Genomic DNA, 24,653 nt, shown 5'->3' with positions numbered 1-24,653 from the left:
TGAGACCCAAACACAGTCACCGGGCTGGTATTCCACAAAGCGTCGTCGAAGATTGTAATGGCGGCTGTCGGACGTCTGCTGATTCCTGATGTGTAGGCGGGCGAGTTGTCGGGCTTCCTCAGCGCGCCGAAGGTAGACAGTCAGTGTCGAGGTTTTCTTCGTCGGCGACGTTGGGTAGCATGGCGTGGAGTGTCGTTGCCGGGTTCCTTCCGTATACCAACTTGTATGGCGTCATCTGCGTCGTTTCTTGCACGGCCGTGTTGTATGCGAAGGTCACGTATGGAAGGATGGCATCCCACGTCTTGTGTTCGACGTCGACGTACATGGCCAGCATGTTGGCGATGGCCTTATCTAGACGCTTGGTGAGGCCATTGGTCTGTGGTTGGTATGCTGTGGTCTGGCGGTGGCTTGTTTCGCTGTATTTCAAGATCGCCTGAGAAAGGTCAGAAGTAAAGGCCGTACCTCTGTCAGTAATGAGGACCTCTGGGGCGCCATGACGCAGGACGATGTTCTCAACAAAGAACTTGGCTACCTCGGCGGCACTGCCTTTGGGCAGGGCCCTTGTCTCAGTGCAGCGGGTGAGGTAGTCGGTAGCTACAACGATCTAATTGTTTGTGGAATTCGACGTCGGGATCGGCCCGGCCCAGTAAGTCCATCCCGATTTGCTGGAACGGCCGGCGAGGTGGCTAGGTCAGCTGAAGAAGTCCGGCTGGCCTTGTCGGCGGTGTCTTCCGTCGCTGACAGTCTCGGCAAGTTGTTACGTAGTGGATAACGTCGGCAGCGAGGTGAGGCCAGTAGTACTTTTCTTGTATTCTTGCGAGCGTGCGGGAAACACCGAGGTTTCCGGTTGCCGGGTCGTCGTGCAAAGCTTCCAGAACCTCTGGACGTAATACTGAAGGTACTACGAGGATGTAATTGGCCCGGAGTGGCGAGAAGTTTTTTTTTTTTTTGACCAATTTAATGCTATAAATGTCGAAGAAGTGTTGAACCTGTTTCACGAAGTGCACAAAGGTTTGGAATTCACAATTGAACTGCCGGATAATGATAAGCTACAGTTCTTAGATTTGTGCTTACTATTTTCGAGACACTGCACGTGCTGGGAATACAAAACCAGGTCAGAGAAGGGACTTTTGCCCTACGAATCCGGGCACTCAAAGGTGGTCAAGAGAGGGATTGTAGCTTCGTGTGTAGGGCAGGCAATCAAAAAATCTTGTGACCGCAAGAAAGATAGCGCACTTGCTATGCAGGTCAAGAAACTGCTGAAATGTGGATACCCAAAGACACTAATCGTCTCGGTCTGCGAAAAAGTGCTTTCGGATATTTGTGGCAAAGCAAAACCGGACAAAGAAAACAGCAAAGAATACAAAAAGATGGCTGTCATTCCATACATACATAGGGTATCACATGGGCTCAAAAAACAGGGGAAAGGAACGGGGTGAAAGTAAATTTTCAGCTCCGTACAAACTGCGCGGACTATGTAAGAAAGCAAATGATGAGCAGGTGTCGCGGAAAAAGTGCGAGGTAAAGCACAAGTATAAATATGTAGAGTGCTCAAATGGTGTAGTTTATGAAATACCTCTCACATGTGGCAAGACATATACGTCGGCCAAACCGGCCAATGCCTTAACAAAAGGCTGCGGCAGCATGAAAATTTGGTAGGTAAGCTGACGATTTCTGGCAATTTAGCAGCACACTGTTCTAACTGTAAGTGCACACCATGTTTTAAGAATACAAAGAAGCTAGCACATGTGGGAAATAACAGAAAAAAGAGAGGAGTGGTTGAGGCGTTCCTAATGAATGAGATAACAGGCCGCGATTGTGTAAGCGCACCATCGGTAGCGCTAGATTCTGACACAGTTAAGTTCTTAAACCACTGGTTTGGCACACGTCAATGAATTGCTTGATGTCTTGAAGGCACGTGCTCACTGGAGCTCTTGCGTCACACTTTCTTGTTGATTCTTTGCTCCTTCTTGTGTCATTGCACACGTCACCTTTCATAATCTGTGTATATATTTGACGAGCGAAAGCGATTGGATGAAAGTTGTTAGTGCGCAAGGTCCTTGTCCGTTTCATGTTCATCTGTCTTTCGTCTAAGTTCATCTACGCAGCACATCGTTTCACTTCGCAGCACCGTTCTTATCTGCACCTGGTACCCCTCCAGTGCCGTGGAAGCGATGGCTAAAGCTTTTCAACGCGTACCTTGTGTTGGTCGGAGGCAGCGACTGGTTAGCAGAGCGAAAAGTGGCTCTTCTCCTGACATCACTCGGAGCGGAGGGACAGCGTCAGTACTTTAACAGTGACGAAGTGAAGCAAGCAAATTTCATCGTTGAGAGGCATCAGTTCTGCAGGAGGCTGCAACTACCCGGCGAGCCTTTCACCCAGTATGTCGCTGAACTCAAACAACTGGCGTTGACTTGTGAATGTGGTTCGACATTCAACGAATGCATACGTGATCAAGTCGTTGAAGGAGTCTCCAGCCCAGCGTTGCGCGAGCATTTCTTGAACGCCGGCCGAACACTTACGCTGGCCAAGGCTGAAGAAATCGGCAAAGCTTTGGAAGCAATACAGCAAGCTAACGCAGCTTATGATGGAGCACCAGTCCAACGCATACGAATCTGCAGTGCAAAATTGGACGCTAGATGAGCAGTATGTCCTTCAAGCAGCTTCTGGATTTCGCGCACCCGTTTATGAGCCAGATAGCGTTCGACGCAACTAAGCAGCAGCGGGCTTACGCCATGGCGTCCGTGCAGCAGAAGAATGTGCTAGAAGCAACCAAGATAACGGTCGTCGATCCTTTTGCTACCGTCACGGTTCCATGAAGCATAAAGCAAATGCAAGAAACTGCCCATCCCGCAGTCAACAGTGCCACAAATGTGGGGAAATTGGACACTTTTCGGTTGTTTGCCGTCAACAACAGTCCGCAGAAGTTGGAGCATCGCAAGCCGCTGTCTCCACTGTAGAAGAACATGTCGTCCCGAATTCTCCACATGTTCTTGGCGTAGAATTGCCACGATACAACAAGGAAATCGTCGTCCGCATAACATTTAAGGGAAATACGCTTCCTCTTCTTGTGGATACTGGCTCTGCCGTATCCCTCGTAAATAATGCCGATTTCAGAAATATTTTGCAAGATTTTGCACCTTGTCTCCTTCAATGCTGGGTCTTCGGGACTATTCTGGCAAGTTGATTCCTTGTCTCGGCACCTTCAAAGCGGAAGTCGAATACAGCGGTACTCAAGCAACAGTGACATTTTACGTCACGCGGAAAGGTTCTTCGCTGCTCGGCCTTGATGCCATCCAGAAGCTACAAATTAATATTGTAGTCTCAACCCTGACTTGCCTTCACACTACTGCAAATCACTTGGAGCTCCCGGAAAACACGCCTCCAGGATTTGAAGCACTGTTTTCAGAGGGCCTTGGCTTTGTCAAAGACTACGTGCATCAGATCAAACGCCGACCGGATGTAACTCTCGTGAGTGCCAAACTGAGACGCCTTCCTCCGGCACTCAGACAGCAGGTCTCTGACGAACTACCACACTTGGAGCACGAAGACATAATCGAATGCGTCGACGCGTCGGAGTGGGTGTCTCCACTGGTGGTAGTGAAAAAGAAGGATGGCTTGCTGCGCCTGTGTGTGGACTTGCGGGAACCCAACAAAGCCATCGTAGTTGACGGTTACCCTCTTCCGCTACCGAGGAGCTTTTGCGAATGCTCGCCAGAGCCACATGGTTCTCAAAGCTGGACTTGGCCTCGGCATACCATCAAGTAGGACTTACAGAAGCCAGTCCTGAGTTGACAACATTCATTTCTCATGAAGGACTATTTAGATTTAAAAGAGTATGCTTTGGACTAGCTTCCGCCCCAGCTACGTTTCAAAAGCTTATGTGAAATGTTTTGAAGAGTTAGGCTAACGTAGTCTGTTATTTAAATGACATTTTGGTTTGGGGAAGGACCAAGTCGGAGCATCACCGCAACTTGAAAGAAGTGCTATCACGCATTTACAACAGAGGGATGAAATTGAATCATAAATGCGTTTTCGCAGTGAGAGAACGAATACCTCTGTCACACGGCCACCACCAAACTCCATTTCACTCCGTTCGGCATTTAAATCCCTGATGGAGCATTACGAGAATGGAGTTGTGGCTGTGCTACACGGCTCGGTGCAAGCTTTCGACGGTTGCCGCATGGGGCAGAAACAGCGCTGCTGCGCTCTTCGAAACGTCAAATTTTTTGCCTGCGCAGTCGCCTTTAAAGCAACAAAAACGTGTTTTTGTGTGTTGATGAAGTGCTCGGAATCACCATTGCTGTCACAGTGCTTGTGCGTGCGCCTCACACGTGCAGAAACAAATATGGCGTGACGCTTCGCAGCGGCGGCTTGGCGAGGCGTTGGTGTGGAAAGTACAAGCGCTGATGTCCGAAAAAATACAACTGAAACTTACACTATGGGGCGTGAAATGCTGCGCAAACAAGAGCATAGTTTTTAAAATTATAATTGAGCTCATTAGGACGATTTTGCTAGTGCGGTTTTCAGCGTAGCAGTAGCTGGCTGGGAACGAGAGTACTCCATCAAGCCGAAATGGGCATAACCGAACTCCCTCCACCAAAAGCTCCATTTAACTTCCTCAGCGAAATGGTGACCGTGTGACATGAACCCCATCTCCCTCGAGGAAAAGACGAGGGAGTTAAACGGAGTTCACGGGTGCCCGTGTGACAGGGGTATAACATTTTTGGGACATATTTCGACTGAAGGTCTCTCTCCCATGGAATCGAAAATTAAAGCGATAGTTAGTGCACCTGCACCACATGACATCAAGTCCCTTCAGACATTCCTAGGATTGACCGGCTACTATGCCAAGTTCCTACATCGTTATGCAGATTTAGTGGAACCGTTGCGCAAAATTCTCCGACAAGGTCAGTCATTCGAATGGACAGCTGAAGCTCACAAGAGTTTTGACCAGTTGAAAGAGCAGTTGGCATGCAAACCTGTTGTGCAGAGGTTCAACTCTGAGCTGCCTGTCATAGTCACTACGGACGCGTCGGACGTCGGGTTAGGAGCAGTCTTACAGCAGAAGGAGGGATCACATCTTCACACAGTGGCCTTTGCATCGCGCGCCCTCTCACCGGCTGAAAGGAAATATTCAGAAGGGGAACGTGAAGCTCTTGCGTGTTTATTCGCTTGCGAAAAATGGCACGTGTATCTGTGGGGTAGACTGTTTACACTCAGAACCGATCACCAAGCATTAGTGGCTTTGCTATCAGCTGGAGATTCTGGTCGTCGACCATTATGCATTTCTCGATGGACAGCTCGGTTACTGTATTACAACTTTCTAATTGAGTATTGCAGAGGCACGCAAAATAATGTTGCAGACGCTTGTCTAGACTGCCCATCAACGACCATAACGCCAGTACTGAGGAAGAAGAAGAAATAGTGTCACTCGTAACTTCGGCAGTTGACAAAGCTACCGTACAGGCTGCTACAGCCAATGACCCGACGTTGACTAAAGTAATTCAACAACTCAGTAAAGGCTGGTTACATAAGAAGGCCCTATCGGCTGAGCTGATTCCATTTTTTTTTTCACTTTCAAGATGAATTGTCCCTGGTAGATGGTCTTCTAATGCGCGCAGATCGCATAGTAATTCCCGAAGTGCTTCGCTCCACTTTTTTGCAGTTGGCGCATGAATTGCATCCTGGCATAGTCCGCACAAAGGAACTTCTAAGAGAGAGACACTGGTGGCCTAATTTAGATAGGCCAGTAGAGGAATGTGTCAAAAATTGTCTCATATGTCAGTCAGCAGCCTGTCCCTTGGCCAGATCAGCCCTGGCAAAAGTTAGCCATGGATATAGTCGGACCTTAAACATATCACCTAGCCCAACTTATGCAATAACTGTCATGGATTATTACTCTCGCTGGCCGGAAGTATGTTTTACTTCCTCCACGACATCGCATGACGTCATGGATTTTCTCAAATCTCTCTTCAGCAGAGAGGGATTCCCAAGTCAAACCGTTACCGACAATGGTCCTTAATTCATTTCCGAACTGTTCCAGGATTTTTTAAAGAAAGAGGCATTCAGCACTGCAAATCATCAAATTGTTATCCGTAATCTAATGGCTTAATCTAACGGTTTAATAGAGTACTGAAGGAAGCAATGCAGGTCGCACAGCTGGAAGGCAAACCAGTGAAACAGACCGTTCTCGAGTATCTAGCCTTGTATCGATTTTCACCGCATGCGACAACGGGAGTTTCGCCCGCAGTACTTCTGCATGGCAGACAGCCTCAAATAAAATTAGATTTGAGTAACACGGACTCAAAGTTCCGAACACCACATCTGCCGCAGAACCTAACTACCAAACAGTCCCGTAATGGAGCGCAACCAGCGGACAGTTCATTCCCGAGATCGCAAATTCGCAACAGAATAGAGAGTAAGCAGCAACAGATGAAAGCCTATGTCGATAAATGCAGAGGCACCGAATACCGCTTAGTACAAGTTGGGGATTTCATTTGTTTGGTCACACCGAACAGGTACAAGCAAGTACTTAGGCCCCTTTCAAGTCATGCAAAGGAGAGGTCAAAACTCATTTCTACTTAGTGATGATAAGACTTGGGATGTTTCGAAATTAGTGCGAATACCGCCACGTTCAGAGAATGATGAATGTCTTCCACACCCAGATTATTCATATGCCGGACTAGCTCGCTATTTCGGCTGCCTGCTCACTGACGAATAGCCTGATGTTACCAATAATTCCACATATATTCCGCACAGAAATACTCTGAGTGAGGTAGATGTACCAACGCCTGAACACCTGCCATCTACCGCTGCAGACTTCTGCAACCAGGAGGGGGAAGGTAACGCAATGCCACCATCAAATGACAGTACCAGCGAACAGGCGAATTCAAACGCTGAAACTGGGCGTCCAATACGCAAGCGCCACCCTCTAAGATGGACCAAGGACTACAAGATGTAGTTTTTGGCCTCTTGATGCGAGGTTTTGTAATTTTGCTGCATTGTGCATTAGTATGTCTGTTGTGTTTCTTTTTCTTTCGTTTTGTTCTACTGTGATAAGTATCTTCTAATATTTTTTTAATCAATATTTCTTTACTTTTCTTGTGTGAATGTCATATTTTCAGACATGCTTGTTGTTTATAATGTAACGTTGTTATTCTGCTTTAATTAATTAAGAATGCCTTCTTCAAGGAGGGGATGATGTGATGATGTCATATGAGGTCATCTGATGGTAATCCACCGAACGTCCGTTGACTTACTCTAACAGTTGTGAAACAGGCCATTCGGTCAACAACATTGTATATTCGAAAAATGAACAAGAATAAAGGAACAGAGGGCCTCGCGCTCATTGTTCATCGGCGTCAGACTGATGTGGTCGTTTGTTCGAGGGCTCTCGTCGAACGCAGTGCGTGAGCCTTGGTTGGACGGCGGGGTGCGATCATAGCTACATGATCGCGATACAACAGGGTGCTTCACTAATCTCACGTGTTCTTTGCTGATTGTATGATTCCCAAACGGTGCACCGCTCAAGAATTGGCTGACAGCCACATGCTTTGCAGTGCTGGGCTAAATGACTGGGCACTGATCCGTTAAGCGAGTACGCGTGCTCTCGTGTAACTGGTCATTCAAACATCGGCCGGTTTGGCGGATGTAGCAACTTCGGCACGTAAATGGAATCTTGTACACTACAGCTTTCTTGCATTCGACAAAGTGCTTTCTGTGCTTTTTTTTCTCACACATATCTTTCTTGCCAGCTTTGTTCACTTTTCGGCACAGCTCTGTAAGCTTGTTTTGTGCACTTGACAAGACGTTTATTGGCGGGCACTCGGCGACTATGGCTGACAGCGACAGTCAAGGCGGGGACCGACTCTGCACGAACTGAGTTCTCTCCGAAAGGAACTGAAGAGGACGACCCACCAGAAAGTGCTCGAGAGGACGACCCACTGCACATTTCCAAGGCTTCGCTACAATTGCCCCGGGTACGAAAAGGGAGCCGCCTGGCGACCTAACAACTTGTCACAAGAGCGGGTCATGGTAGGCCTTGAGGCGCTCCACGTTGACAATGCGCCCTCGACAGCACATGTGCGAGGATGGATCGATGGGTTCGATCAGGTAGTTTACAGGGGATGTGCGTTCAACGACACTGTAGGGGCCTTCGTATTTGGGCAGTAGTTTTGAAGAGAGGCCGGTTACAGTGGTAGGGATCGAGAGCCATACGAGCGCTCCAGGGAGGAACGTGGGCTAGAATGTGGTTTTGTCACCGCTAATGCTTCTCTGCCGCTCTTGGTCATGTGTAGTGAAGGTCTCGGCAAGTTCAGGACACTCTTCAGCAAGTCTGGCTGTGGCAGAAATAGGCGCACACTCAGATCGATCCGGCTTGTATGGAAGGACTGTGTCGATTTTGTGCGAGGGGTGCCTGCCATACAATAAGAAAAAGGGGGAAAAGCCAGTAGTGCTCCGAGGGCCGGTATTGTAGGCGTAGGTGACGAAGGGCAGAATGGCGTCCCAATTGGTGTGATCGGCGGCGACGTACATGGAGAGCATGTCGCCGAGCGTATGGTTAAAGCGTTTGGTGAGGCCATTCGTCTGTGGGTGGTAAGCAGTAGTGTTGCGGTGAACAACGTTGCACTCTTTGAGAATGGCTTCGACGACATCCGACAAGAAGACACGGCCTCGATCACTGAGCAGCTCCTGGGGTGGACCGTGACGTAGCATGAATCGGTGGAGCAGGAAGGTGGCTACCTCGTGCGCTGTTGCCGCTGGGAGGTCGGCAGTTTCGGCGTATTACATGAGGTGGTCTACAGCGACGATGGCCCAGCGGTTACCAGCGGATGTCAGAGGAAGTGGCCCATACAAATCGATACGAACGCGCCCAAACGGCCGGTCAGAGCAAGGTAGAGGTTGCAGACCTGCCGGCGACAGGTGCGTTAAAGTTCTGCGGCTCTGACAATCGATGCAGGAGCGAACGAACTTCTGCACGGTGCATCCCTCGCCAAAAGTACCGTTGGTGAATGCGGTAGTAAGTTTGCAATACCCCAGAGTACGCACACTGCGGATCAGAGTGGAACGACTCGCATATGTCAGAACGCAGACTACGGGGTATTACTAGTAGCCACTGGCGGCCGTCGCTGTTGCAATTGCGGCGGTGGAGGAGGTCGTCGCGAACGGCGAAATGGTGAGCTTGACGACGCAACGCACGAGTGGATGTGTTGCCGATGGATCAGTCAGGAAGTCTATCAGTGAGGCAATCCACCGATTCTTGCGCTGTTCGGTAGCGATAGTGTGAATGTCGGTGGAAGAAACGGCAAAGTGACACTGAGCTGTGGGCATTGTCGTCAGGCAAGGGAGAGCGCGACAGGGCATCGGCGTGAGCATGCTGGCGTCCGTTGCGGTACAGCACGCGGATGTCGTAGTCTTGCAGGCTAAGTACCCAAAGGGCGACATGGCCTGAGGGATCCTTCAGTGACGACAACCAGCACAGCACATGATGGTCGGTGACGACATCAAATGGGCGACCATACAATAAGGTCGGAACTTCGTAAGGGCCCAGATGTTTGCTACGCATTCTTTCTTCGCGACGGTGTAATGGGTCTCGGCTTTAGTAAGCGTACGACTTGCATGTGCCACGACATATTCCGGGAACCCAGGTTTGCGCTGCGCAAGGACAGCGCCGAGGCCAGCACCGCTGGCGTCCATGTGTACCTCTGTAGGGGCCGCAGGGTCGTAGTGGCGTAGTATGGGAGGAGACCTCAACAAACGATGGAGTTGTGCGAAAGCGTCGTCGCACACGGACGACCACGAATTGAGGCGCCCGTTGCCGCCAAGGAGCTTTGTCAGTGGCGATATGATAGTAATGAAGTTTCGTATGAAGCGCCGAAAGTAGGAGCATAGTCCCACGAAACTGCGCAGTTCTTTGACGAACGTAGGTTTGGGGCACTCTGTCACGGCCCGAAGCTTGGCTGGATCGGTGAGATGCCGTAGTTGGATGCCGTCCTTGGACACGACGTAGCCTAGTGTTGTCAGCTGCCGTGCTGCAAATCGGCATTTCTTTAGATTCAGTTGTATCCCGGCGTCGCTCAAACACGTCAAAACATTCCGCAGGCGTTGAAGATGCATGGAGAAGTCCGGGGCGAAAACGACGACGTCGTCGAGGCAGCACAGGCACGTGTGCCATTTCAAGTTGCGCAGAACGATATCCATCATGCGCTCAAAGGTCGCGGGGCGCATTACACAACCCAAAACGGCATGACGTTGAATTCGTACAAGCCGTCCGGTGTGGCGAACGCTGTCTTCGGTGGAGCGTCATCAGCCATGGCATGTTGCCTGTACCCTGAGCGCAAGCTATGAAAAAGAATTCTGCTCGTTCCAGGCTGTCAGTGGTGTCGTCTATTCGAGGTAGGAGATAAACATCCTTCCGGGTGATCTTATTGAGCCGTTGGCAGTCCACACAGAACCGCACAGAGCCGTCCTTCTTCGCAACGAGAACGAAAGCAAAACATCACGGGCTGTTTGAGGGTCGAATAACGTCGTGACGAAGCATGTCTTCGACTTGCTCGTTAGTTACAGGACGCTCTGCTGGAGATACGCGATATGGACGTTGCCGCAGCGGTGGTTGGGTGCCAGTGTCGATACGATTCGTGACAGCAGACGTTCTAAAAAGACAGGGCGTGCAAACACGGACACAAGAAAGAAGTCAGGACACCACAAACGCCGACTAACAACTGAAGAGACGCAGAACGGCTGAAAAGAAAGAAGGCACGAAAACTTTCGTGCCTTCTTTCTTTTCAGCCGTTCTGCGTCTCTTCAGTTGTTAGTCGGCGTTTGTGGTGTCCTGACTTCTTTCTTGTGTCCGTGTTTGCACGCCCTGTCTTTTTAGAATGAATACTTACCAACTAGCTCAGCTCTCTGTTATTCTACAGCAGACGTATGGCCGAGAGAAGTTTGCGCGACATTGAACGAAGAACGATATTGTTACGTAACTTCCAACAGGCATAGAAGCTGGGAACGCTCGACCGGCGTAAGGTCAGCAATCGAGGAACCAAAATACATCAGCGGGTGACGAATCAGATCTGGAAACAGCACTGAGCGTACGAGAGCTGGCGCAGTGCGTGTCACCCGGTGCGTCCATAACTTGTGCGTCTTCGAGGGCTTCTGCTCTGCCGAGACATTCCCCTCGCACCAACGTAATAATGTACGGGGATGGGTTCGTAACAAAAATATCGGTGTCACCCTGAGTGACTTGCACGGTCGCAAATGGCACCAACAAGCCTTTCCTGGTAAAAACGCGCTCAGACGGAGAAAGGACTGCAACCAGCGCTGGGCAGTATCGAAAATACATGTATCTTAGATGCTATCTTAGATACTCTTTGGGTATCTTGTATCTGCATCGCGATACGTCTCGCAAGACGTGTATGAGTATCTGTATTTCCGATACATTGAAGAATGTATCCTGTATCGTAAGATACGAGATACTGCGATCGCATCACCAGTGAGCGAAGCAATAAATGTTGGCTGAACGCCGCTTCTCAAGCTGATACCGCTGCCACTAAATCACCAGAATAAAACTAAAGGCCGTGACATTATTTTATCTTTCCACCAGAGTTTTCCAGTGAGGATAGGTGATGAGCTGTGAGCGTCCCCATTGGTGGAGCAGAGTCACGTGTTGGCGCTCGCGTCGTCTCTATAGACAAGGGCGCGAACGTACGCCCAGCCGACCTTTCATTTTATCGCTTTTTCCATTTAGTTGTTTCAGTGCCGTGACACTTTGCACTTGGCAACCGCCCTGTGCCGCGTACTCCAATACGCGCGGCGTCTTTCACACACATTCTGAGGCCGCTGTAGTGTCATTATCGAAGTTTCTTTTTCATGGCGCTTGGTTACGAAGTCTGAAGAATGCTAGCTTGGGGGATTGCGTTGCGTCTAGTGGCTTTCACATCGGCGATTTAAAAGATCTCGTGAACGTAAGTTTGACTTAAAAGCACTAAGATTATCTTATATGCAAATAATATTTAAATGGCTATATATAGCACCACCGGTACCGATGCTGGATCTAACAGAACAAGCATTCACATTACAGCCGCTATCTTCGCGTCTTTTTCTTTTATTCAAATAGCTTTTGAAATCACAATTTGATTGTTAACATAAGTTCTTTCTTAGCTGTCCTTTTCTTCCATCCCATACATTACATACGATTCTATATTGTCTTTTTCTGGTCTACTTACTGCAATATACCTTTAACGTACTGCCAAGGTAAGCTCTCTGATTTAGTCTTGCTTTCAACTGTCTGCGTCATTTCTGCTACTGTTTACATATTTATTGTACACTTGAATTTACTGTTATGTAAAGGCGATGCTGAGAGCAAATATATAATAAACCGGGCGCGCCTTGTGTATACAGTAACAAAAATTCTGCTTACTACTAAGTAAAATCGCAAAATTGAGTTTCCGTTATACTAATAACACAAATTATTAGGAGCCATTTTAAATATGTTAGCAAAGGTATTCGAGAAACACTGTTATACCAAATGCTCCGTTTTTCTCATGAGCGTCCCAACGAGCCGTTTTACGCTATTTTTATAGGCACTGAATTTATTTCGTATAGCTATTAGGGGTTACCTGCCACGGTTGTCTAGTGATTATGGTGCTTGACTGCTGACCCGAAGGTTGCGGTGGCCGCATTTGGATAGAGGGAAAACGCTAGAGGCCCGTGTGCCTATATTTAAGTTTTAGAACCCCAGGTGGTCAAAATTTACGGAGCCCTCCATTACAGCGTCTCTCATAATCATATCCTGGCTTTGGGACGTCAAACGCAACTATTATTATTAGCTCTTTGGGGTGCTGCCTGTATTGTGTTTCTATGCTTAATTGCTGTCCTTGATATGCAACCGCTTTTCTGTTTTACTTAGCTATATTTGTTTTCTTTGTTTAGGCTTCCCTAAATTATTTTACTGTTACTAATCACCAGGTAATCGGAGCTATAAGTGGCATTAGCCTGAATAGCGGTGGTGTCCTGTGGCGTTTTGTGCCACTGTACAATACCTCTGAATCGTTTCTGGGCGGCACATGTTGTTGGTGACGTACACCTGTCTGGTGATCTGTTATTGCGAAAACCGTAATACGTTTACGGGCAAAGTAGAACTCCACAGTGGTATTTCCGCGGAGGCTTCTTATTGAAGTTCTTATGGTTACATGGCAACCCACTAGCTGGTCAGCAAGCAGAGCGGCGACTCCCATCAATTACAAAAGCGACAAGCGAAAATCTCTATCATCGAAGAGTATAAAGTGCTGTCATGTTAAGCAGCTAAACCAACACCAATTAGTTGTTTCGGAATGGAACTAATATACCTTGAGCAAGAAATAGAAAACTTTTGAGATACTAACACACATTCATTCAAATGACACAAAATTAGTCGCAGTTAATACATTTTCAAGCCAACATTTTCGTGCATAGGCATTTGGTGTTACATTGTATATAGATATGTAATAACAAATCTGCGGATGTATCGAAGTATCTTAAGATACAATTGGAATGTATTGTATCGGATAAAATCAGTGTTGGAGTATCTTGTATCTGTATCTCAAATACTTCTAGCCTGAGTATTTTGTATCATATCGCGATACAGTTTCAAAGTATCTTTGCCCAGCCCTAAGTGCAACGGGGTCGGAGAGACCGGTGCAATAGACTGACACAGCCATTGACGAGTTTGCAGGAACTGTGGTGTCGTCTTTCACGAGTACCTTGGTCACAGCCGATGGACTGTCTGCCGGCGCCAAATCTGGGAATGGTGAGAGCTCTATTTCGGCTGGTGCGCAATGAACTACGGCGTCATGGCGCACGAGAAAATCCCATCCCAGGATAACGTCGTGAGACCATGAAGAAATTATGATGAATTCGACGGCGTACAGAGCCTCCTGAATGATGACACTGGCTTGCACACCGCTGTTGGGTGAATACTTTGGGCGCTGGCTGTACGGAGGGAGAGACTGAAAAGTGGCGACGTACGTTCCGTAGTAATCGGCTAAATTTAGCGTCCATAAAGGATACGGCAGCTCCAGTGTCTACAAGGGCCGATGTGCGCACACCATCTACTAACACGTCTACTACGTTCGATGGGCTTTGCTGAGGGCTTTGGCAGTTCGATAGCGTCGCAGCCCTTGCCTCTTGGACTGCGACGACTAGTTCTCCTGGTCTCGTGCGACCGGACGAGGCCGCATTGGTGACAGTGAGCGGTGTCTTGGGGACGGGGAACGGCGCGGGTAGATAGAGCCGGGCGTGACGTCCATGACATAGGCGGCGGTGGGTCGTAATACGGGCGGCTGGACTGGCTGGTTACAGTTGATCCGACTCGAGGCGGCTGCATGCGATTGCAGTAGCGGGCGACGTGACCGGTGTAACCGCACGCAAAGCAGATGGGGCGGTTGTCAGAAGTGCGCCATCGGCTTGCCGGGCTACGTCCCATCCATGTCGCAGGACGCGAGGGACGGGGCGGCTGCTGAAAGACTGCATGGCGGGCTGCAGTCGGGGCGTATGGATGACGTCGGCGTACGCAGCCGGCACATTCGCTTCGAAGGCCTGAGGCCTGGCGACGGCTCTGGCATAAGTGGGGCACGGCCGCTGGATAAAAAGCGCACGGGTGCGGCCTGCCGCGTGCTCCGAAACCGGCGTGACGGGCCTAGTTTCCCGGACCACCGTCACGGCGCCACCGGGCGGGGACGGGTTTCGCGGACGCCCGGGGGATCACATGCGCGGCGCGCTTGCGGCAGTTATGCTTCAGGGCGTGCGTCTTCATGTGACTCCCGAAATCTTCTTCTAAAATTTATCTAGCGTACACACATCAGTTAATTACCGATATTTCTTGTACATTCTTGCAGCGCTTGGGAATTTTCTTGCCTTGCCAAAGATGCAACTTCGCGCACCGATCGCTTTTTGCGGAAGTAATCGCGTGGGCGTATTTTTCTGGTATCCTAGAAGACCACACCTAACCAACCTGGAGGCGCTGCACCTTTCCTGATGCATCGAAATTCTTTATTTTGGCTCTGAGTATGTTGCTTCAGATTTAATTATTTCATTTCAAAAACGTGATCTCAGAAACTGCAGCGGCCACTGTTTATTTGACACAAAATAATATAAACTTCTTCCTTCTTCCAAACATGTTTATAGTACAGATACGGTACGGTATCGCATGCAACTGCCATGAAATAATGCTTATCATATGTGCGACCATATCATAGAAGGAGATTCGAGTCACTTTGAAATTTCAGTGACTACATCTTCAATACTGACAATTGGGCGAGCTGTTACGGATTAATTAATATGAAAACGGTCAGACGGAAAGAGTGATTAAAAGCCTGAAAAACACACGAACACAAATGCTTGCATTCCTGCGCTTTTCAGTATTTCTGCATCTTCCCGTTACGCCGTTTTCATGATCGTGCAACGAATTCAACGGTGAACATAAAATCTGGACAAAATGTGAGAAGTTATTTTATTTATTATGAATTCAGGGCTCATCCCTGCTAGCTGAAAACGGCGGCTTGTTGTTGAAATCCAGCAGCCGTTACACGTACCACCTTCCCGTTTTCTCTTATCTCTCGTTTTTTTTTAGTTCCCACCTTTCAGCCCGCGGCACCTTTGTCATCGGTTCCGGTTGTTTACGAACGCTGTCGCGTTGCGGTGACGTGCGTTGCCCCGCAATGCCATGTGGTACTGATGTTGGTTGCCGTGAAAAGCACGTGTATCCCTTTTATTCAGACAGTTGGGTTGTCTGTGGTCATTAGCGGTACGGGGCACAGACTCAAACTTACCTCAGCAAAACATGCGGAGACAAAAAAATGCAGAAAAGCGGCTGGTGGGCGACGACAACACTTCATTTCAAACAAATATACGTGGCAGCCAACACACATTGCGAGCGACTCACAGGGACCAAGTTAAGGTGGGTCGCTTTTGACAGCTATACGGTAAACAACAACAAAAAGAAGTGTGTGCGGGGGGGGGGGGCGTTCCAGACCAAGACATAACTCAAGATACAAAACCATATCGTGGTTTTGTATCTTGAGTTAAAGAAAACTTCAGTTGTAGCTTGATTGTTCGAGATATTAGCCACTCCAGTGATCGGCTTTATATATACATCAATTTGATGACATTGCCCTGCTAAGAACTGTCAAGAATATTTGCAAGCCACTTCTAATGAATATATAATTCCGCAGCCTTTTCAACAAAGTTACGACGAGTTCTTCACTATATTTGTAGAATCCGCTAGTATCAAGCATCCGAAGCTGAACTACTTTTCGGCACAATATCATGTATAAGACATCATGAAAAAGATTCAACGTATGTTTTTACATGCACTTCCTGTGTATAAAGAACATGAACGTGTATTGTCAGATGTTTCAAATAAATACTTGTCAAGCATTTTCAGAAAGGTGCTGAAGAAATGTCACGGAAATCAATATGTTAAAATAACAAACGATGCATTCATTACACGCACATAAATATAACAACCACTTTTTCACACATTCAGCGCCATATAATGTTGCTACGCGCATTGCGGAATATTCTTTCAGACACAAAGCAAAAAGTTAGTCCTGGAAAAAAATGCCAGGAGCTCGGCACGTACACGGAAACTTAAGTGGCTATTTAACCAGATTACGCGAACGGACTCAACTGAATGCATGATATGTCATGACTGCGATAGATCAGATAGAAAAAAACCGCTTAGAACAGCTGAGTGAGATCGCTGTTGTGACCACCACCAACTAATTTGCTGCGGCTGCTGCCCCAACGGAGCTGCCGGCACCCGTTTCCCCTTCCCCGCCCCGTCGCGCCGCAGCGGCCGCAACTGCAACTAGGGCCAACACGCGCTCTCCCATAGAAAACCGCCCGACGCGGCAGGCCGTACCGTGCGCTTTTTATCCAGCGGCCGTGAGTGGGGGAACCACAGGGATCGCTGGGGGCGGCCTGGCTACAACTTGCGCGTAAATGAGTGGTGCAGGCGCCGGAGGGGGCTGGTGGTATTCCGGCATGACCTTCGCGATTTCCTGCCCGGCGTAGGGGAGGCAGCAGTGTGGTCGACGGCTGTTCAACATGCTGTGGGTGAGCGAAGGCCAGTAGAGAGAACTAGCGGGCAATTTCCTCATGCACGAATGCCTTGATTTCGGTGAGCAAGACGGAGTGGTCCGAAATGGCCGACTTACCAGCGAGATTGCCGTCGCGTGATGGAGGTCGACGCGTCATCAGCCGCTGCCGGCACAGCTCCTCACAGCTTTGGCACAGTGTGACGACCTGTGCCACAGTGCAAGGGTTTTTGGCGAGCAGCATGGTGAAGGCATCGTTGTCGATGCCTTTCATGACGTTCCGGATCTTGTCAGACTCAGACATGGTCGCGTTGGCTTTCATTCACAAGTCGAGGACGTCTTTAATGTAACCCGTGAAAGACTCGCCGGGCTGCTGGGCTCGTTCACGTAAACGCTGTTCGGCTTGCAGCTTACAAACGCTGTTCGGCTTGCAGCTTACAAACGCTGTTCGGCTTGCAGCTTACAAACAGCAGGGCGGCCAAGCACGCCGATGATGGTGGTCTTGAAAGCCGACCACGTAGCGAAATCGGATGCGTGGTTGTTGTACCATAGGCTTGCCACACACGCAAGGTAGAAAACCAGGTTGCTCAGTTTGCCTGCCTCGTCCCATTTATTATTGAGTACACTGACACGCTCGTAAATCACGAGCCAGTCCTCGACTTCGGTGGCATCCGCGCCGGTGAGGACAGGAGGGTCGCGGATGCGGGGGACACAGTGAAGGTTCCTTTTCTTATGGTTCTCTTATGCACATTTTTGTTTAATATGATTCCATTCCACTCCTGTAATAGCCCGCTAAAAGGGCGGACAGTATCAATAAATGAAAATGAAATGAAACATGCCGTCGGTGCAGGGGGAGCGTTTGCTGGGCGGCGTCTTGAGTCATGGTAGATGGCACGGCACATGATCGAAACTCCAAGGGCATCGAATGCGGATTGTTTAAAGGGCACAGCACTCTCCACCAAATTGTAAAGACGTTTATTGGCGCGCACTCGGCGACGATGGACGACAGCAACAGTTAAGGCGGGGACCGACTCTCTGCACAAGCTGCGTTCTCTCCGAAAGGAGCCGAAGAGGGCGACCGACTAGAAGGTGCTCGAGAGGACGACCCACTGCACATTTCCAAGGCTTTGCTACACATTAAATACAACGCGTACACCAACCTTACCAGGAACCTTTTTCAGTCTGTGCGAAACCTCATTAACATAGGGTATAACCGCCGTACCTGCACGAGGCCTTTGATCCTCTTTCTCACGTGCTGCCCCTCCCCTTGTCAAGCTCACCAAAAGCCTTTCGGCAACGGACACCAGCAGCGCCTGGGGATAACCAGCATGGCTGAGGCGTTGAAGCTGGTGCTCGAAGCTACCAGCCACCTGGTGGTGGCACGAGCGGGTCAGAGACGCTTTTAGGCAGGAGACGGCAATGCCCTTCCTAACAACTTTAGTGCGCTGACATGAAGGGTAGGATTGCTTTCTTCGAGCGGGGTTTATATTGCCAGCACACATGGTCAGTGTTAAACGACAGCTCAAGGTCTAAAAATCTTATTTTTTTGTCGGAGGGGTGCTCAACCATAAGAATTAGTGGCTTCATTTCACTCTGAAATATGCCAAAAATATCCTGTGTTGACGACCCACTCGTGTGAAGCACAAGGAAGTCGTCCGGCATAACGAGTTGGTGGTTTAAAGCCGGCCACCCATTACAAATGGCACACACATTACTGCGCGTATTCCCTTACGAACACGTAGTGGGTGCATCGTAACTTCGAAAAAGTATCATGCGCGTAATTGCTACTGGTTTAAAGCATGCCACCCATTACAAAGGGCATACACATTAGTGCGTGCATTCTCTTAACGTAGTCGGTACACTGTTGTCATAAAAGGGCTGTTGAAGAGGGCGGAAACCTTTACCTTTACTATAGGTATGTCGAGTGTGTGTGTGTGTGAGACCGGGCGACTTAACATAATGACAAGCGAAATGGAGCACGATGAGGATGGGGCCGGATATCGCTATCGCGTTGATCTCTTAAAGGCGAAGCTTAAGCGTCCCCCAATTTTTTACTTCAATGCCACATTGATTTTTGTGTCACTGTAGCGAGGGATGCAGACATACGTTTGTAGTATTAATGTTCTTTACTGTCAAGTTTTGTTAATGTTGCAAAGTTGAAGTGATCAAGGCTCGATATGGCCCCGCCTCGGTGGTCTAGTGGTTATGGCACTCGACTGCTGACCCGAAGGTCGCGGGATTGAATCCCGGCCGCGGCGGTTGCATTTCCGATGGAGGCGAAAATGTTTGAGGCCCGTGTACTTAGATTTAGGTGCACGTTAAATGGGTCATGAAGCACCCCTTGGGCTTGTTGAAAAAACACATCCTGCGGAAAGCTGACACGGCTATGAACTGCTCTGCCAAATACTACAGTCGTGCGCGCCGCGTAAAGGCCACAAGCGGAGCGCGAAGTTGCCGTTTCCCCAGGCGCCCTCTTTTCAAACAGAGGCCGGTTCTCGCTCTCGTCGGTGGGCGGGGCGTCTGGCAGTTTACGTCGCAAGAGACATAGCATGCTTATTGGCCGATAGCCGACGTAAATCTAGAGCGGCGTTCGGATCAGATACGCTTCTTGTCGCGGGGTGCCGCCACTTGCCGGCGCCGCACTCCTCAGTACACGGTAGCCGCACTCGCGCGAGCGAATCACAGCGGGAGAGCTATCGCGTTTCATGACGCGCGATGACGTAACTTCTTTCCCCCATGCCAGCCCTCCCTGTCTAGCTTACAGTGCGCTCGTCGGCACGAAAAAAGAGAGAAAGCGCTCGGAGCGTGCGCCAAACCCCCGTAACTCCGCTGATTCTTGACGGATTCGAGAAATTTTTACGGCAATCGATTCGGGAGGCAGTAAACTCCGATACTGAGGTCATTACACCATTACTTGGAAAAGTGGTTCATGACCCCTTTAAAGAACTCCAGGTGGTCGGAATTTCAGGAGCCCTGCACTACGGCGTCTCTCATAATCATATCGTGGTTTTGGGACGTTAAACCCCAAATATTATGATTACCAAGGCTCGATATGTCTGGAACGAGCAAGACGTGACAGCTTGAACTTATTGATAACACATCTTTCACAAAAAGATTTTTTTTAGTGTGCAGAAAGTTATGTTCTGTCCTATACAATACCTTTATTTTTCAACTTTCTGTGCACTAAAGCTTTTTCCTTATCTAAGATGTCTGAAAGAATTCTGAATTATATATAAGCGTGATAAAGCTATTCATAGTGTTCTCTAAGTGTTCCATTGAAAAATTATCACTTGTGATTATTCTCTGCGTTCTTTGAAGGGCCTTTGAAAGATATGCGTTGATTGTGTTATTGAGCATAGCCATACACCTGGCTGCCCGTTGCAGCACAGAACCACAGTGAGAGTGCTTTACTAACATCCACAGTAGCGATGATTCTTACGTTGGTCGCTGATAGGGATTTTGATTGTGACGAAATGGTGCACCATGTGCCTGATCAATGCCACATGTTTGTGAGACCACAAGAACAGTTGTAGCACTCCTTTTAATGTGATACCAGATCTTAGTATGGTTAAGTATGCCACATGTATGGCTGCAGTCTTTGGTTCCCAGGGGTGCTATTTTGTAAGCGTTATGTCACAGAACGGAGGCGGAGCGTTCTGAGCTGCACGGGTTTGTTCGAGGCTCGATTCAAATTCAATATGCATTGTTTAACGGTCCAAGACGTGAGAATAGCCTGGAAAAGCCATAGAACGGTCACGTGATAGCCACAGAACGGCCGGGGACCTCGTTCCGTCGACCTCCTCTCCCCGTTGTATCGGCAAAAATGGATACAAAACGGTCTCCGAACAACTTGGATTGGATAGAAACGTATGCGTGTGGGCTGAGAAGAGGAATAGCGGCTTCACGCGCTGGCTGGTATTCAGCCATCTCCCTTTGCGATAGTTTTCGAAAATGGCATGTCCGTTCTCGTTCATGCCATTTCGTGTCACCTGAGTGGCTGTTGTAGTCACGCAGAAACGAAGCCCTGAGGTAGAAGATGCGCTTGAGGTGATGACTGAAGAGGAGTTCCGGCGGCACTTTCGTCTGAATAACGGTTCGAGTGCTGGCGCTGTTCAAATGTGACCACAAGTGGACAAATACTAGAAGCCTTGGTTGGAACAGCGTGGTAGCCAGCGCCACTATCGACCGTCTCTCGAAACTGACACCACCTAGCGCCATGTCAAGATGCTAACACAAATAAATTGTTGAAGTAATCGCGTTCTTCAGTTTAAAGTTTTGAAAAACAATGTCAGACAATATTAATGTTCAGCTATAGCAATTTCATATTTTTTCGTGCGCTGAAAACATTCTGAAATTCCTTAGCTAGCTATTGGCTGCTTGCTCCCTCTCGTTCTTCCGTTCTGTGACAGAACGCTTACAAAATAGCGCCCCAGGTACACCAAAGAGCAACAATTTGCTGTCGACATTTGTGCTTGTTCTGGCGGTACAGAGCCTAACTGCTGCGATTGATTTTCTGTTGCAGACGCTGAAGCGCTCATTCACGTCAAGCGCCGCTCACTCTGCCCTTGAGTCCAGTATCTCCTCCAGTAATGAATTGGTGGCCCATCATGGTAGCACTATAGCATGTTGCCGTCACTGCTCAGGCCACCTGGAGACTATCTGACACCTGGAATGATTGAGCCACATGCTGACTTTAGTGGTGTACCGAGTACAAATATTGAACATGTGCCAATTATGATGCTCCGAGTAATGTTTTAAGCTTTCAAATTTTCATGAATAAATAGTTTTTAATCTATGCTGTTGAACAACGTTGTCAAAGCGGTAATGAGGGCTAGTTGGTGGCTTGAACTGGCAATGATGATTGCCAGTTCAAAGTCGCTTTCCCTGACCCAGTTCACGCAGTTCTGCTGCCACAGGACTCGGTGTCATTGGACTCCGTAGCCAAACGTGTTTTTCAAGGGGCAGTTCATGCAAGATGACGAGTCAGAGCCACAAGCTCTGTTTCTGAAACAGCTGCTACTCTGAAAGTGCGTTGATAAATTCGTTGGGAAGGGGCTGATATGTATGCGTGCTCGTTTACACCTCCCCATTTGGTGCTGCTGAGCACAGGTTTCATTCGAGTAGAACATCACTATCAAGTTGATCTTTTGCTGTAGTGTAGCCTTGCAAAATTTATTGAGATTAAATTATTGTAATTGCTGTTTTAGGTTCTTGTTACATATGATATGGAGCGGGATGATGAATTGAAGAAAATATGGGTTCATATTGGTTTCGTCGACGCACTCCGTTTTATTTTGGGTTCGCTTCAACACACGGCACTGGTGTTACTTTCAACTCTAAATGCTCATTGCGTAAAACCGCTGCAGCAACCTTGGTTGCATACCCTCGAAAACAGCAACAAAAAGGAGGTAAGGTCCTAAACAGGCATAATGGATTGGTTTAAAGCATTCCTGTTGTCAGTCCGCGTGCGTCAGTGCATGTGCGGTGCGGTCCGGGCGACAGTGGGCGCACGTGTGACGGTACTGACGTCATCATTATCGCGATTACTGCTGGTATTCGCGACTCCAGCAACTCATGCGGCACCTAGCGGAAGTGGGAGGAAACTGCGCATGAAGGTCCAAAACAGTCCAGACGCCATAAGTGCCGTATCGGCTGCAGTCGTGGCTGGTAAGATGGAGCTGCCAGTAAAGAAGAAAATCACAGCATATCCATGGGTGAATGATGAAGAGCTTGGGCGAAGCTCCTGAAGCAATCACGGTTACACCGTGAAATCTTCAGTGGTTTCACCCAGCAGTAATCAAAGTGATAGCCCAGTACATCATCAAAGACGTGACAAACACTATTATATATATACATATATATATATATATATATATATATATATATATATATATATATATATATATTGTCACGTGGTCGTGACGTCGTCGAAGACAGCAGTCAGCACTTCCGAGATGACACTGTTTATTTGGCCGAACTTGTGGCCAGGAAACAAAGTCGAACTACGGCAATACACTGATAGCGGCGAACAGAGCGTCGACCGTCGATCAGCTGACAAGCGGTAAAGCGCGTCGGCATTTATGCATGTGCCGTAGAATATTCCAGCGTTATCGCTGGTTGTCGCGCAATCTCTAGAACAAGCTCGAGTGTTCGCGTCTTGCGCGCAATCTTAACAAAATGATCTACAATCATCGCGAAGCTTCTCGAACAATGAGGCGCGGTTTGCGCTGAACGTTGCTGACAGTTTTTGTGGGCGAAAACCGAACACAGCAAAAGTAATAATAAGAAACGCACGTGGCAATGCGCCCCTCTGAAAAAGCATCGTCCCGATGCTTAAAACAACACGGGGGGGTGGCTAATGCATGCAACAATAAATGACAACAATAAAGCAAGAAAGTACAATAAAGAATAAGCACTAGCAAAAAATCACAGCATATCCACGGAGTGAATGATGATGAGTGGGCGAAGCTGCGGAGGTTCATCGGTAAACCGTGAATCTTCCGTGAATTCTGCCCAGTACGTCATCACCGACGTGAGATCGGGCGCGTTTATACTAAAGGTTCGTTGAGTTATGACGACTTGCAGCTCACTTTAATTTTACATGTACGCTGTGAATATTCATTGTTTAGAAAACCATTGCTTTAGAAAAATCTGGCGTCTTTCGTTAAGCAGCTGGCGTCTTTTCGTTTTGCTTTAGAAACATCTGGCGTTCTTTCGTTCTGCTTTTACAAAACATCTGGCGTCTTTCGTTGGTTTATTTCATCAATCAACGGCGTTTTGAACAAAATTTGTATTGTTTAATCGCGCACAGGAGAAATCTCACCAGGCACTACCTTGGAGGTAAACAATGGCTGCTAATGGGAATGAGAGACAGAAGAAGTCGGCTTTTAGCTAACACTTACACTTCTACTTCTACTAACGTTTCCTACTGGAACATGCCAATGGCTGCTAATGGGGAATGAGAGACAGAAGAATTCGGCTTTTAGTTAACGCGCACGCTGCGAATTTTTTATTGTTCAACAACGCACAGGAAAAATCTCCCACCGGCACCACCTTGGAGGTCGAAGCGTAAGACTTGTTACGGACTACGACTACTACTACTACGACGACGACGACTACGAGGGACGAATGGGTGCCGCCTTAAGGAGCTTCGCCCCTAAAATAAACAGCAATAATAAGGCAAAAGTACAGTCCTCAGATTCACTAACGCGCGTAATATAGCTTGAGTCGCACGACATGGACGACTTCATGTCGCGCACGGCGCCTCTGAGAGTTCGTAATGCCGTCAGGGACAACCTCGTAGTCGAGTGCGCCGAGGCTTCGAAGTACCCTGTACGGTCCGAAGTATCGTCGAAGAAGCTTCTCACTAAGTCCTCGTCGGTGTATTGGCGTCCATACCCATACATGGTCACCGGGTTGGTATTCCATGTGGCGTCGTCGAAGGTTGTAGCGGCGGCTGTCAGTCGTCTGCTGGTTCTTGATCCGTAGGCGGGCGAGCTGTCGTGCTTCTTCGGCGCGCTGTAGGTAGGTGGTCACGTCGATGTTTTCCTCGTCGGTCACGTTTGGTAACATGGCGTC

The 24,653-nt window shown here is 48.5% G+C and overlaps 1 protein-coding gene across 1 annotated transcript in view; it reads left to right on the top strand.

Annotated features, from left to right (window-relative positions):
* Positions 1-21,870, top strand: part of LOC119388332 (golgin-45-like) — a 185,662-nt gene extending 163,792 nt beyond the window's left edge. Inside the window, 1 exon segment of the mRNA XM_037656037.2 lies at positions 21,598-21,870. Within this exon segment, the coding sequence (XP_037511965.2) occupies positions 21,598-21,738 (141 nt within the window). The 3' untranslated portion in view covers positions 21,739-21,870.
* The last annotated feature ends 2,783 nt before the right edge of the window (positions 21,871-24,653 follow it).

The sequence above is a fragment of the Rhipicephalus sanguineus genome, chromosome 3 (genome assembly GCF_013339695.2).
Source record: "Rhipicephalus sanguineus isolate Rsan-2018 chromosome 3, BIME_Rsan_1.4, whole genome shotgun sequence".
NCBI classification, from domain to species: domain Eukaryota; kingdom Metazoa; phylum Arthropoda; class Arachnida; order Ixodida; family Ixodidae; genus Rhipicephalus; species Rhipicephalus sanguineus.
The sequence above is the reverse complement of the archived record's forward strand: the minus strand, read 5'-3'. Positions and strand labels throughout refer to the sequence as shown.